We start from the raw sequence: 15,456 nt of genomic DNA on the forward strand, positions 1-15,456 counted from the left end.
ACAAACAAGTAAAATGTTATTTCTTTGTAGATTATATAACAACAACTTTTAAAACAGACAAAACAGAAAAGGTATGAAGCATTATTTGAGAAAAGGGCATACTAATATAATAGGCGCAGACCTGTAACGAAATTAACTTTACCCTGCGCTGACGTAATTTCCATTTTTTTGTGAAAAAGGCTAAACGTCTCCTATAAATCCTGTATAATTGAACCAATCCAATGATGACTTAGAAACTCCTTAAGTATTTCAAATTTTGCGTGCCGTATGCATCAGGTGTTCAGCCAATGGTCTGTGGACGTGACGTGAATTAGTCATCCAGCTGAGCACCATGACAAGATGATCGACCAGGAATATGACGGATAAAGATCTGTGTGTCAAATAGACACGTTAATCCAGCTGTCAGTAACATGGAAGCTGTAATTAAACATATTGATGTGATTTCTCAGCACGAGCATCTTCAGGAGTCTCCTCGAGTGAGATTCACAAAATTAATCTCTGTCTGTAACTCAACTGTATTTCACTCTTAATGGATTATTTCTTCTTTCTCTACTTATTTATTTTCTAAGACTGAAATAATATCACAGCATATATGAGTTAAAGTCTTCCTGACTAGTGTCTTTTTCTGAAGTCTTTTCAGTGTTAATATAAAACTATCATTAGACTTGTTTTCTGTTCCTGTTACAATTATTGATTGATCCTGTGGCTTATTGATCGCAGATTGGCTGTGGATTTGAGATTGGTCAGATCTGTGTTTGTGACCTGATGAATAAACATCATGAACTCACATGTGCTGTCCGGTTTGAGCAGCGCTGGTCTCATGTGGTCTCATGTGGCTCACCGTCAGCTCTGCTGTGAGTTAACTGTAGTTTACTGTAAGTCTGTGATCATCATCAGATGCTCAGTAACTTTCACTCATTACAGGTAATGAATGAATCCACACAGACCCCATCACTAGTGAAATTATACAAATAATAAGGCATAACGGTTTACTGACAAAATATTATTAGTAACAAATAGTAAAAATGTTGTTTTTGTTATACTTGATATTATCTGTCTAATCAGCAGCGTGTGGGTTACTTTAACACTTGACTCGCAGTGCACTGCAGGAGTTGCACTCATGTTTCTCATTATCCCTGTTGAATCTCTGACACAAACAGCTGAGATCCTTCCGCGAGTCTGTCAGTGCGCATGCGCAGTCTGTCCGCCAGGTGGCGCCGCTCACTCACACGCTGCAATAAACAGGCAAATAATATGAACGTGTTCATAAAAACAGATACATACATCTCTTACATCAATAGATATGTGTTGTAGATAAAATATTACAAATAACAAGTCATATATTTATAAAACAGGGGCCTAGTCTAGTCATACTGGTTAGGGTTAAGGGTTAATCTCAGCTCTGAATTTCAGTCACTACGTTTCCTTTTCTCGTGTATTTTTTTTTTATTTTTTTTTTTTTTTACTTTTACATTTAAAAAAATAAAAATAAAAATAAAGAAAAACATACATATATTTAGTGAATTTTGCCCCCGCAGTAAAGAAGGCTGAGAAACTGAAGCCAGATTGGAGCTGAAATATTGAACTGTGTTCTGAAAACTATAATAATCAGTGTCATAATTTTCTTATTTATGCAATTTAACAATTTGGCAATAGGCTACATGTTGACTAAAACAAATGTCTGACGTCACCATTTAGAGTTTTAATAGACGATTTTTATTGCATTTTTATTTTATTATCATCAACATTATTATTATTATTATTATTTTATTTGGGGTATGAACTAAGTATTAAGGCCCAAGTATTAAGAAATGAAAAAGATTTAGCTTTTTAAAATTGTGTCAGCAAGAGATCCACACACACACACACACACACACATCTCTCTCTCTCTCTTTAGCTTTTGACCATCATCATTTTCTCTGCAGCGCGCGGCAGAATCGCGTCAGTTCTTCTCTCATGGATCCGCGCTGCGCTTCTCACTTCAGACTGGAGTAACTTTCTTCTTCTTCATCATCAGCAGCAGCTTCATCTTCAGTGCTGAGTCTCACCGATGGAGGATAAAACACAAGAAGTGAAAGATTCTCCGTTTTTCATCAAGAACCTGCTTCGGAAACCCGATGAGCCCCGAGCTCGTGTGACTCTCCTGCGCTTCTGCGCGAGCGGCCCGAACATCGTCGCAGGTGAGGATCGAACCCGAGCCCCAGAGTCTTCATCATGTGTTCACAGAGCACAGATCAGATTCAGACTCTATCATTAATTAATATAACTGAATAGTTTATTCTGGTTATTATGAAAACATTTAAATATGCGCGTGAAACTTGTCAAATGTACTTTATTTTCCCATATCTCTCTTTTCCGTATTCTGTTTTTCTCTTTTCTAGGTTTTATTTATATTCTACTATAATGTGTTTTGTCTGTTTCTGTTTCTTTTTCTTTTTTTCTATTGTTTTATTTTTGTTCCGTTCCAATGTGTTTTTTCTGTTTCTTTTCCATATTCTACTTTCATCTTTTCTCTTTTCTGTTTTATTTCTATTATATTTTAATGTTTTTTGTTTGTTTCTTTTTTTATCTTTTCTCTCTTCTGTTTTATTTCTATTCCATTTCAATGTGTTTTTTCTGTTTCTTTTCCATATTCTACTTTCATCTTTTCTCTCTTCTGTTTTATTTCTATTCTATTGAAATGTTTTGTCTTTCTTTTTTCTCTTTTCTATAGTTTATTTATATTCTATTTTGACATCTTTTTGTCATCTTTTCTCTCTTCTCTGTTTTGTTAGTACTCTATTTTGACGTGTGTTGTGTCTGAACTCTATTTTGACGTGTGTTGTGTTTGAACTCTGTTTTAAGTGTGTATGTGTACTCTATTTTGACGTGTGTTGTGTTTGAACTCTGTTTTGACGTGTGTTGTGTAAGTACTCTATTTTGACGTGTTGTGTTAGTACTCTATTGTGACGTGTGTTGTGTTTGAACTCTGTTTTGACGTGTGTTGTGTGTTGAGCAGCAGATGGAGTCAGAGGCGCGGCAGAGGTGCAGGATTCGGACCCTAAAGACGAGGACGAGGAGCTGCTCCTGGACTCGGACTCAGACGAGCAGAAGACGGAGGAGAGCTCTCAGAAGAAACTCTGCCGCAAGAAGAAGACCAGGACTGTGTTTTCCCGCGCTCAGGTGTTCCAGCTGGAGTCCACCTTCGACCTGAAGCGATACCTGAGCAGCTCGGAGCGTGCGGGACTCGCAACGGCGCTGCACCTGAGCGAGACGCAGGTAAAGATCTGGTTCCAGAACCGCAGGAACAAGTGGAAGAGACAGATTGCCGCTGAGCTGGAGGCCGCCAGCCTTGGGCACGTGCAGAGGATTGTGCGCGTGCCCGTCCTCTACCACGAGCACGCAGGGGGAGAGAGCGCCCCCGCGGCCCTGGCCTTCGCGCACGCGCTTTATTACCCACACGCGCTGAGACTGACCTGAACTAACTAACCAACTAACCCATCAGAGACTTAACCACCTGACCCTGCCTCAGATCCAGGAGTTCACTCTCTCACAGACTGACCAGCCCTGAACTCAGTGTCTGTAAAAACAGAAAACTATTTTTTATTATAAAAAGTCTTGCTTTGCTGAGGAGCGCTTGGTTCAGCAAATCACAGGTGCAGCTGTGTTTATTATTATTATTATTATTATTAGTCTGAAATAGGCGGATTTTCTCTCTTTTCCATAAAGATGTGTCTAAATGCCACACTAAAGTCAGTCCTTCTCAGTTTTTCTGTGGTTGTCTCATGTCAGTAAAATAAGGAAATGCTGGAAAAACACATTTTTCTGAATATATTTTATTCCTGCTGTAAGATCTTTTTACATGCAGGTTTTCATTCCAGGACTACAGTATTATACTACTGAAATTAATCGTTATTTCTCAGTGTGGATGTTCACATGCACTAGTAAATATGTGACCCTGGAGCACAAATCCAGTCATAAGGGTTAGTCTTTTAAAATTGAGATTTCTACATCATCTGAAAGCTGAATAAATAATCTCTCCATTGATGTGTGGTTTGTTAGGAGGACAATATTTGTCTGAGATACAACTATTTGAAAATCTGGAATCTGAGGGTGCAAAAAAAATCTAAATATTGAGAAAATCATCTTTAAAGTTGTCCAAATGAAGTTCTTAGCAATGCACATAACTAATCAAAAAGTTTTGATATATTTATGGTAGAAAATTTACAAAATATCTTCATGGAACATGATCTTTACTTAATATCCTAATGATTTTGGCATAAAAGAGATATCTATAATTGTGACCCATACAATGTATTGTTGTCTATTGCTACAAATATACCTGTGCTACTTAGGACATATATTTTGTTGTATGACAAACAAACGTCTGAAATGTTTGTGAAATAGGGTATCGGTGAATTTGTTTGAGGATTTGTTTGAGGATTTCCGCCGATTTTTATATGATCATGAATTAATGTTAATTACTGAATGTGTTTGTGATTCTGAGGATGTTCTCGGAGGGACTTAATAAAGCGGTTCTATGAGTTTTCTTGTAATCATTATTTTTCTTTATTTTCTATTGTCTTCAATATTATATAGAGAGAATAAAAATAACAAAGTCATTGTTTTTACGAAAGCGCGGGTTTTACGGATCTGCGTAATTGTGATTGACATTATCACCGCTAAAATTATATTATAACCTTAATTAAAATGTTAATAATTATCATTCTGCCAGAGAATTTCATTCATTCACCGCGTTCAATGAAATTTTCTGTTGCTGGCGCCATTAAAATATGATGTTTGAAACAATCAATTAATGCTTGCAATGAGGAGAACAAAATATGAGGTTTTGATTACTGTGCATTATAAAAAAACACTGATTATTGTTTGATTCTCGTAAATGTTTACCAGCAACAGGCTATATGGCGCATAAAAATAAATCCATTCAAAATCTTTTATTTCTTAGTAGGCTATTAATGCACAATTACATTTATATTTTCACAGAAATTCGTGAATCTTTATTATTAAAAAAATATTGTCTGCAAAACCGCACACTAAAATATTAAAATCTTAAATGTAACTACAGTAGTCTACAAATGTGTGAGAATTCGCTTCATGTATTAGCCATTTTTAATCTAAATATCATGCATTTTTAATCTTTAGCTAAAACAGCATTTAAGAGTAAGTAATCGGGGTTTTAGATTTTAAATTAAAATTAATTCAAGTTTAAAGATCATTCACATCACATTCACACGATTTTCATAAGCTATATTTTATGCGCGTGCTCTGATTGGATCAATGAAACAAACCGGCGCGCGCGAACGGGATCATGTTCCAAACTTCAGGACGGATTTTATTTATTTTTTCTTCTTTGTTCTTTTTTTTAGTAGAAAAGCGCGTGTCCGCTGATGTTGAGAGTATGATGAAGCTGCACTTGCACCATTAGCTCCATTCTGGGACGCCCAGAAAACAGGCATTTTCAGTAAGTTCATAACTGATTTAGAATTAATAACTCATCTTTATGAAGCTCGACAGCATCTCAAACGCTTTCCATTGGAATTCTGGGCCTGACTGTGATGCGCGCTCCCGAGTCACAGCAGCGAGTATTAATACTGCAGTCACATTATGAAGTCTGTTTAACCGGATTTCACACATCAGTTTTGATTTTCTGCTCAGTGTTTAATCTGCTGAAGCCCAGAACTACCATATCCTACCTTTATATCATATGACATCATTTCATATCATTATATCACCATGTGCGACTAACACAGCACACGATCAGACACAGAATATGATTAAAGACATGTGATTAAAGTTTTTATAATCACTCGGTGAACATCATACAGTTATGTTGGAAAACATTCAACAAATGAGATAAATAATACATGCAGAAAGATAATGACTGACAGTGAACATGATCTCAGTCAGACACATATTTACAAAAGCTTTCAAATATTCCGGAGAACTCTGAAGGTAGCCTTGATAATATCTGCTATCGCGCCGAAAACAAAACACTATTGCGTTTAATGTATTGATCGCAAGTCTGGTTTAACAGGCGGAAATACGCAACATCTTGCGGTATTTTGTTGTTTAATGCCCGGAAGTTAATCCTTGTAACCAATAATCGCTAGAGAACGTTAGAGGGAGTTTTGAAACGCACCAATGAGAGCCGAGCTCTGCTGTGAACGCGTCCAATCAGAGCAGCGCGTCGATGAGCGGCAGAGCAGCAGCAGAGAAGAGCAGCACGGTGAGATTTAACGTAAATTCTGATTATTTCTTGAACTTTTAAGACAAATAAAATGCTGAGCTGTATTTCAGAGAGTTTTACTCGGATATCATAGCGGAAGACCAGCTCTGAATAAAAACACGGCAGTTTTAGGCTTTAGCAGCCTCGCGCGTAATTCAGACTCAATCTGATGCTACAATGTTACGTTCATATGAAGTCAGCTGAGTCTGAGTTCAGTCCTGTTATGTTCTCTGATCCTGAGCTCTGTCTGTGGGGTGGATCACTAACATCACCCTGTTTTAGAAATGTAATAGGTTACAAGATTAAAAGTTGTTATCTAAAATGTAATAAGTAGTGTAACTTTAAATTACTTTAAGTAATGTTACTGATGTACTCTTCTAAATTTCGAATGTTTTGGACTGTTAATCGTTTTTAAACGTGTAGCAGGCATTACAGTAGTACTCAACACTGATTACTGTCACTTTCAAAATCTTTCATCACTTGAATTAATATGATAATAATTTAATTTTAAAGCACAGTCACCACAAGACACCTCAGACTTCAGCACCACTTTTTACTTTGAGATCGCTCTGAGGTTAAATACAGATTTAAAACCATAACAAGAAACAGTTTAGTAGCTGATGCTGTTTTTGTAATCAAATCCTTGTCATAGTTATGACAGGAAACACTGGCATCTAACAAAAGCTTGGAAAAAAACAGTTAAACTTAAAAAAAATAAACCATATATACATAAAACCAAATAGGAAATAAAGCAGTTCTAGATAGACGTGTCCTAAACTCCTGAAACACTGCTGTCTCATATTTTAGTGCAAATTAATTTACGAAAAAGAAAGCATTTAAATCTTTATGTGTATGTGTGTGAAAAAATATCCAGTTGTAACTCCCTTTGTGATCGTTAACATTTTCAAGTAACTGTAATCTAATTACACATTTTTTTCAGTAACTAACTGATTACAATTACATTTCTTTTGTAATTAAATTATGTAATTTACATGTAACTTGTAACTCCCCAACACTGGAGATAATGCAGGAGTGTGTGTGTGTGTGTGTCTCTCTGGTGTCTGTGTGTGTGTGTGTGTCTCTGGTGTGTGTGTTTGTCTGGTGTGTGTGTATGTCTGGTGTGTGTGTATGTCTGGTGTGTGTGTGTCTCTGGTGTGTGTGTGTGTGTGTCAAGTCACCTTTATTTATATAGCGCTTTAAACAAAACAGATTGTGTCAAAGCAACTGAACAACATTAATTAGGAAAACAGTGTCAATAATGCAAAATGACAGTTAAAGCAGTTCATCATTGAATTCAGTGATGTCATCATGCAGCTCCACAACATTAACAACAGGAGGAAGGAGGACGCTGTGATCGGAGCTGTGTTTTTGTTGTGTCTCGCGGGTTTCACAATAATGAACAGAACAAGTGTTCTAGTCTATGCAAAAGAATGTTGTGGTCAATAGTGTCGAACGCAGCACTAAGATCCAATAGCACTAATAGAGAGATACAACCACGATCAGATGATAAGAGCAGGTCATTTGTAACTCTAAGGAGAGCAATCTCAGTACTATGATACGGTCTAACCCTGACTGGAAATCCTTACAGATACCATTTTTCTCTAAGAAGGAATATAATTGTGAGGATACTACCTTTTCTAGTATCTTGGAAAGAAAAGGGAGATTCGAGATCAGTCTATAATTAACTAGTTCTTTGGGGTCAAGTTGTGGTTTTTTTGATGAGAGGCTTAATAACAGCCAGTTTGAAGGTTTTGGGGACATATCCTAATAACAATGAGGAATTAATAATAGTCAAAAGAGGATCTATGACTTCTGGAAGCACCTCTTTTAGGAGCTTAGATGGAATAGGGTCTAACATACATGTTGTTGGTTTAGATGATTTAACAAGTTTATACAGTTCTTCATCTCATATAGTAGAGAATGAGTGGAACTGTTCCTCAGGGGATCTATAGTGCACTGTCTGATGTGATACTGTAGCTGACGGCTGCATGGTTACAATTTTATCTCTAATAGTATCGACTTTAGAAGTAAAGTAGTTCATAAAGTCATTACTGCTGTGATGTGGGGAAATGCCAACACTTGGTGATGCTTTATTTTTCATTAATTTAGCCACTGTATTGAATAAATACCTGGGGTTATGTTTGTTTTCTTCTAAAAGAGATGAAAAGTAATCAGATCTAGCAGTTTTTTAATGCTTTTCTGTAAGATAGGTTACTTTCCCTCCAAGCAATACGAAATACCTCTAGTTTTGTTTTCCTCCAGCTGCGCTCCATTTTCCGGGCTGCTCTCTTTAGGGTGCGAGTGTGCTCATTACACCACGGTGTCAGACTGTTTTCCTTAACCTTCCTTAAGCGTAAAGGAGCAACTGTATTTCAAATGCTAGAAAAGAGAGAGTCCATAGTTTCTGTTACATCATCAAGTTGTTCTGAGGTTTTGGATATGCTAAGGAATTGGGATACATCAGGAAGATTACTTACAAAGCAGTCTTTTGTTGTAGAAGTGATGGTTCTACCATACTTGTAACAAGTATGTGTGTGTGTGTGTTCAGATGACCGGAGCAAATGAGTTCAAGCTGACCCAGGGTCCGGAGGACGGCGTCTCTGCTGTGAAGTTCAGCCCGAGCTCGGCTCAGTTCCTGCTGGTGTCGTCGTGGGACTGTACGGTCCGGCTCTTCGATGTCAGCGCCAACAGCATGAGGATGAAGTACCAGCATCTGGCGCCGGTTCTGGACTGTGCTTTCTATGTGAGGGGCATCACAGAAACCCTGCAGAACCACACATTCACTCGCTGCTGTGTTTAACTCTGTGTCTCATGCTGTTTCAGGATCCGACTCATGCGTGGAGCGGCGGTCTGGACAGCCAGCTGAAGACACACGATCTGAACACGGATCAGGGTGAGATTAAAGTTGATATGATTCTTTAGGGTCTTCATGAAAAGTGTATAACATACTTTGGTTAAAATTTCTCAATGGTAGTGTTAAACAACACCGTTTTTACCCAACAAACTCTCTCGCTCTCTCTCTCTCTCTCTCTCTCTCTCTCTCTCTCTCTCTCTCTCTCTCTCTCTCTCTCTCTCTCTCACTATAGAGTGGAACTTTAAGTTCACTGGCATTTGCATCCTTTTGTGCAGATACAACTTGTAATGTTACGTCTATGTTATGTATATAAGTTATCTGATTAATATTATAGAATGTGTCATAGAACGGGCTTTAGTTTATTGGCGTAAAGTCAGCTTCACGTCAGACAGCTATTCCTTTTTAACATTGCTGCATCATATTCATAATCTAACAGTGTTCTAATCATGTTTTCATGTCTATACATATTTTTATTTTTAACAATAATTTTCATAAATCTTCAGATATTTTCATCATCTCCATTACGGCCATGCCCGACCCCCCCCCCCCCCCGAATACTAGATTACTTGTTTTTGAAACCTATTGATGATTGAAATGACAAATTGGCAAAAATGCCCATCCCTACTGTCTACAGTTCACTCAGGGCGGGTCTGTGCTAAAACACCAGTGTCAATCAAGAATCGTGGGAGGGGCCTGGGTCTGTGTGAAATCACTCTGCCAAGAATCTGAGAAAGGGGTAATGATTTATGGGGATTTAAAAAACCCCACTGTGGCTCTTTATCGTTATAGGGTGGTTGTGTACACACTGCCAACACACATGTCAGTTCAAACAACATGAAAAAGTGAATTTTGCATCTCTTTAAACACGACACGCTGTTGAAGAAGCGATGGCGCTGGTGTCTGACTGCATCTCTGCTCTTCCTCAGACACGATCGTGGGGACGCACGACGCTCCCATCCGCTGCGTGGAGTACTGTCCCGAGGTCAACGTGATGGTGACGGGCAGCTGGGACATGTCTGTGAGGCTCTGGGACCCCAGAACACCCTGCAACGCCGGGACCTTCACGCAGCCGGAGAAGGTGAGCAGAGGCTCGGACGCAGCGGCTCTGGTGCAGGAGCGGCTCTGATCTGCGTCTGTGTTCCAGGTCTACACGCTGTCTGTGGCCGGAGACCGGCTGATCGTGGGGACGGCGGGCCGGCGCGTGCTCGTCTGGGACCTGAGGAACATGGGATACGTGCAGCAGAGGCGAGAGTCCAGCCTCAAATACCAGACGCGCTGCATACGAGCTTTCCCCAACAAACAGGTCAGACACACACACAGTTTCCACCAGTTTGTTTACGATGTTTGTCTTTATCATTATGGATGAAAGGCGATTATTTTATAGCAGTTAGTGTGCTAAACTCACAATAGAAACAAAGTAAGCATTTATCAGAACAATCTTTTGCGTCACCGGCTCTCATGCACTAGTTGCCACAGGGTTAAATCAGACTAAATAATGGAGTGACACATCATTCATAAAAATGTATTAAATTTTAATACATTTTTATTGTATGATTCTTGTCAAAAGTTTTGAATGAACTCGATGCTTTTTAAATGTTTTTAATGCAGTCCCAAAAATACAGTAATATTGTTTTCTGTGTGAATATCTGTTAAAGTGTAATTTATTTCTGTGATGCGCAGCTGTATTTTCAGCATCATTACTCCAGTCTTCAGTGTCACATGATCTTCAGAAATCATTCTAATATGATGATTTGATGTTAAATTATTATTGGTGCTCAGTTACTTATAGTGGTACTTATTATTTTTAATGTTAAAAACAGTTTCTGCTACTAAATACTTAACTAAGCTTTTTTCAGGATTCTTTGATGAATAGTAAGTTCAAAAGAAGATTTTTTTTAAAAAACTTTATCAATATCTTTACTGTCACTTTTGATCAATTTAATACATACCTGATGAATAAATGCAAATATACACACTGAAAAGAATACTTCTGGACGTGACTCTCCACAATCTCTGATGAAATCAGTTTGGTTTTCTCTGTATTGAACTTACTCTTTGTACACATTCCTTTACTGGATCCTTAGACTGAAAGGTTTACAGTTTAAAAAATATCTGATCTCAAAAACCTGCTTCTTTTAATTTTTAAGGTATTGTTTTCGTTACTGATTCAAATTAGTAATCAGTAATTAAATATTATTTTACCTCTCTCCGTGGCTCCCCTGACATGCACACATGCTCCGCTTGCATTGTCTCGAGACGAGAGGTTTTTCACGAGGCCTCCTCTTGGGTAGTCTGGTTTTTCTAATCACCCAGATACCGACGCTTTGACTCTGAGCACCGGTGGCAACATGTGGGAAGTGCCAGTATTACACTAAAGATTCAAATATAGAAGTGCCGGTAATGCGTACCGGTGTGTCCCGGTCCCCTCCCTTAATTAAAGAGTGCTAAACTTAGCTGACGCCTTCACAATAATCAATAATATAAAAAGCAAACCCTCCAAATGGGCTGGGGACGGAGCCGGCGTATTCTGGCTGTATCCCTGTCTTTACTGGCTGTGTTTAGTGAACATTTGCATTTATTCACATTAAATTTGATTAGCTACTCCTATGGTGGACTGTCATGATTTTGGCTAATGCAGGAGATTTAGAAGTGAATATAGCATCCACTACACCACTGGTGTGACATGTGTTTTCAGGGTTACGTGTTGAGCTCCATCGAGGGCAGAGTCGCCGTGGAGTATCTGGACCCCAGTCTGGAGGTGCAGAAGAAGAAATACGCCTTCAAGTGCCACAGACTGAAGGAGAACGGCATCGAGCAGGTCTATCCGGTCAACGCCATCTCCTTCCACAGCGTCCACAACACGTTTGCCACCGGTACCCATCCACACTCACCCACGCTCTTATTATTACTGCTCACTGACAGAATCACTTCAGTGTTTCTAATGGACAAACATTTTGAAGTTTTTAATTCAGTGCTTCCCACAGGTTTGAAAAGAGTTTGCCGTGTGGGAAATCCTCCTTTTACACACGGCACAGAAATGGCCATTAAGGAACATTCTGTTTAAGTTATTTTCAAATAACCTCACGGCAACTTTCTGTGAATGTTATTTTATGGCCTGGCCTGCCCAGATAAAGTCTTGTGTGTGGGAAGCTCCGTAATCAGTTTAGATGATATTTGATGATATTTTATATGCAGGTTATGAACCGATGAAGTGTTCAGTAGCATATTAGTGTGAGTCTGGAGTTTGCTTGACCAGTGATTGATGGAAAACCTGTTTGAAAACAATCATTATTGTGTGGTGCAAAAACCACGTCGAATATTTCTTTTAATTTTGATAAATGCTCTTAATTCATCACAGGACCAGTTAAAATGAACCAGTGAACACAAAAGATGATTTACATAATCAAAAGTTCAGAGAATCAGTGAACCGTTACAGAACATAAAATGAACACTTTGCCTTGTACATGCGGTAAACCACTCAGACTGAGGTGTGTGTGTGTGTGTGTGTGTGTGTGTGTGTGTGTGTGTGTGTGTGTGTGTGTGTGCGCGCAGGCGGTTCTGACGGCTTCGTGAACATTTGGGATCCGTTCAACAAGAAGCGTCTGTGTCAGTTCCACCGATACCCCACCAGCATCGCGTCTCTGGCGTTCAGTTCAGACGGCTCTCTGCTGGCCATCGCCTCCTCGTACATGCAGGAGCAGGGAGACGTGTCTCACCCCGCCGACGCCGTCTTCATCCGCCAGGTGACCGACGCAGAGACCAAGCCCAAGTGAGTCCCACCTGCCTTTTCTCTTTTACTGTTTTATTTTATTTTATTTTATTTGTATAGCACTTTTCACTATACAAACTGTTGCAAAGCAGCTTCACAGAAAATTAACGTTTGTACATTATATTTAGTAGTAGCTCATCAGTGGTGACTGTCAGTTAATGTACATACGGCAGAAATGTTAAGTGAAATCATGCAGTTAGTTGATGATGTGATCAAACAGACAGTGAACTCTATCAGCAGCAGCGATTATATTATATTCAGACTGAAGCTTGTGCGTCAGTCCTGTGGCAGGAACAGAAGCAAACAGAGACACAGTTAGCTGCTGTTCAAAACAAGCAAAGGAATGGTAATGTGCATTAGATCAGATGTAGCTGAAGTACAAGCTTATGAGATGCATCATGTGAATGCTTGGTTAAAGAGATGTCTTTAATCTAGGGAGCATGATATTAATGTGCATCTCGTCAGTAAAGCCGGTTCTGTAATCAGCAGTAAATCTACACGTGTGTGTGCTTTCATATGGAGCAGCGTTTACTACACAGAGCCAAGCTGCGCAAAACATGCACAAAATATGATTGTGGTTTTGTGCAGCTCGTCAGAGAACAACGGCTCTGTGTAGTAAACACTGCTCCACGTGAAACCACGACAGAACCGGCTTTACTGACGAGATGCACATTAATATCCTGCCGATGTTTATCATGCATCCCTACTTTAATCTAGATCTAAGGTCGACTGATATATCAGCGTCGGCCGATAAGGATGTGTTTGAGGTGGACTTTATTTTGATGACGCTGAAAACAGCAGCACTTGAGCGTCGTTCAACAGTTCTGTCTAATATAGATTAATCTGTCTAATAATCAGATAGAACTGTTAAACAAAGGAATTAAAGTGTATACAAAAAAGTATTATAACGATAGATAGAAAGGAAAACATAATACTTTCTCATTTGCCGTCAGCATTCAGGACATACACATGTTTCTTCTCAAACGCTGCGTGATCACTTCAGCTCGTGATGATTGCGTCCAGCAGTGTGTTTGTCCAGTAATGTCCTCAGAAAGAGCTTTAGCAGACGCTCTGATTGAATTTCCTGCACTGATCGATGCGTGCGTCTGACGTCACATCCTCAACATCGTCTGTTAAATCTGTGCATGCGTGGATTTGTCAGAAGTGTGTGTATTGATCAGGGTTAGTTAGTGTGAAGCTGATCTGATGTCTGTGTTCTTGTGTTCACAGATCCACGTGATCGAACGCTCTGCTGCCACCTGTTTCAACTCAACACTCGCTTCCTTCACGTCTGTCTGTTTTATTCTGTCTCTGTCAACGGATAAAATTCAGTAGATGTTTTCATTTTTTTATGTTTTGCCCTCCAATGTGTGTATTTTTATGTTTAGGAAAAATAAAAATATCCTTTTCACTGAACATGAGTGTCATATATCATAACAGAAATCAGTCTTTTTTCTCTTTCTAAGATTGAAACTAGTTTTGCTTCAAACATCTCTGATGTCCGTCTCGTAGTAAATGAAGTTCACACTGACCTAAAGTCATTCGTGCCATTATTTTATGAAATGAAATTTGGATTTAATTCTTTGACTTGTGTCAGTATGAATTGATTAAAAACAGGCATGAATTCCAATCAAATCCACAGACAAATACTTTTGATGGTTGACTGAGTGAATGGTGGACCGTTCCTGTGTGCAGCTGCTCTCTCTCTCTCTCTCTCTCTCTCTCACACACACACACACACACACACACACACTTTATTCCAGAGATTGTTTAGAACACGCAATTATTGCATTAGAAAGCATTGCTTCTGTCTAATGGCTTCGGCTGCTGCTTCGATATCCTAAACATTATTTGTGTGTTTGTTAAATGATGTTACTAATTCCTGTAATGAACAGTAATGACTGCATCGCTCTCATTAGGATGACCTGAGCTTCGTATGAAATGGCGTTCATTTTAGAGGTAATTACCCCTCATCTGCACTGGAGGCACTAAATTGCGCCGTTTCCTGACATCTCTGCGTTTGCTAAATTGGAAAATTGACTTCCTCGTGCAGCTGCTGCAGTCGCTAATGGAGACGCCACATCCGCGTTTGTTACTCTGTAACGTTCTTCCGTCACGTGGCGAAGCGTGACCCGCCGCTGACCTCAGAACCCCTGAAGTCTCGATAAAAGCGCATGAGTTTTTAGGGGAAGTTTTCTATAGGATGAAATTAGACTCCAAGGATTAATAGATGCACGCACAATTATCCATGTGTAGTGGGTTTTCTTCTGCGTTGTGTGTTTTGATAATAAAAGAGACCTCACACCATGATGCGGTTGTCACGTGGTTTACTTTCGGCATCTGAAGTTTCTGTATCAAAGTATAACAGACACCATCAGGTAGTAACAGGAGAATATCAGGTCTAGCAGTGCCTCTCATCGCAATGACATCCCGCGAAAGAGAGACCATTATAACGTACAATAACAATTATAAAAACAAATACAATAATAATATACGAGAGAAAAACACAGGAAAAGAAACCAGTACTATAATGATCCATTTACATACCTGTATCAAACTATAACAGACACCATCAGGTAGTAACAGGAGAATATCAGGTCTAGCAGT

At 39.1% G+C, this 15,456-nt stretch overlaps 2 protein-coding genes across 3 annotated transcripts; both read left to right on the plus strand.

The window, feature by feature from the left end:
* Positions 1-1,905: 1,905 nt before the first annotated feature.
* Positions 1,906-4,034, plus strand: LOC109066547 (homeobox protein HMX3-like). The gene is made up of 2 exons (XM_042755342.1): positions 1,906-2,180; positions 2,999-4,034. The coding sequence occupies exons 1-2, from the start codon at positions 2,051-2,053 to the stop codon at positions 3,457-3,459; spliced, it is 591 nt and encodes a 196-aa protein (XP_042611276.1). The 5' UTR covers positions 1,906-2,050; the 3' UTR covers positions 3,460-4,034.
* A 2,046-nt stretch (positions 4,035-6,080) lies between these two features.
* LOC109073868 (mitotic checkpoint protein BUB3) lies at positions 6,081-14,265 on the plus strand. Of its 2 annotated transcripts, none has more exons than XM_042755341.1 (8): positions 6,081-6,226; positions 8,775-8,969; positions 9,050-9,119; positions 10,007-10,158; positions 10,225-10,383; positions 11,776-11,953; positions 12,633-12,849; positions 14,080-14,265. In XM_042755341.1, exons 1-8 carry the CDS (start codon positions 6,191-6,193, stop codon positions 14,087-14,089), a joined length of 1,017 nt encoding a protein of 338 aa, XP_042611275.1. In that variant the 5' UTR covers positions 6,081-6,190; the 3' UTR covers positions 14,090-14,265. The 2 variants fall into 2 exon arrangements, with proteins under 2 accessions (XP_042611275.1, XP_042611274.1); XM_042755340.1 differs by having other exon boundaries at positions 6,115-6,238.
* Positions 14,266-15,456: the final 1,191 nt, after the last annotated feature.

The sequence above is a fragment of the Cyprinus carpio genome, unplaced genomic scaffold (assembly GCF_018340385.1).
Source record: "Cyprinus carpio isolate SPL01 unplaced genomic scaffold, ASM1834038v1 S000006674, whole genome shotgun sequence".
Taxonomy (NCBI): Eukaryota; Metazoa; Chordata; class Actinopteri; order Cypriniformes; family Cyprinidae; genus Cyprinus; species Cyprinus carpio.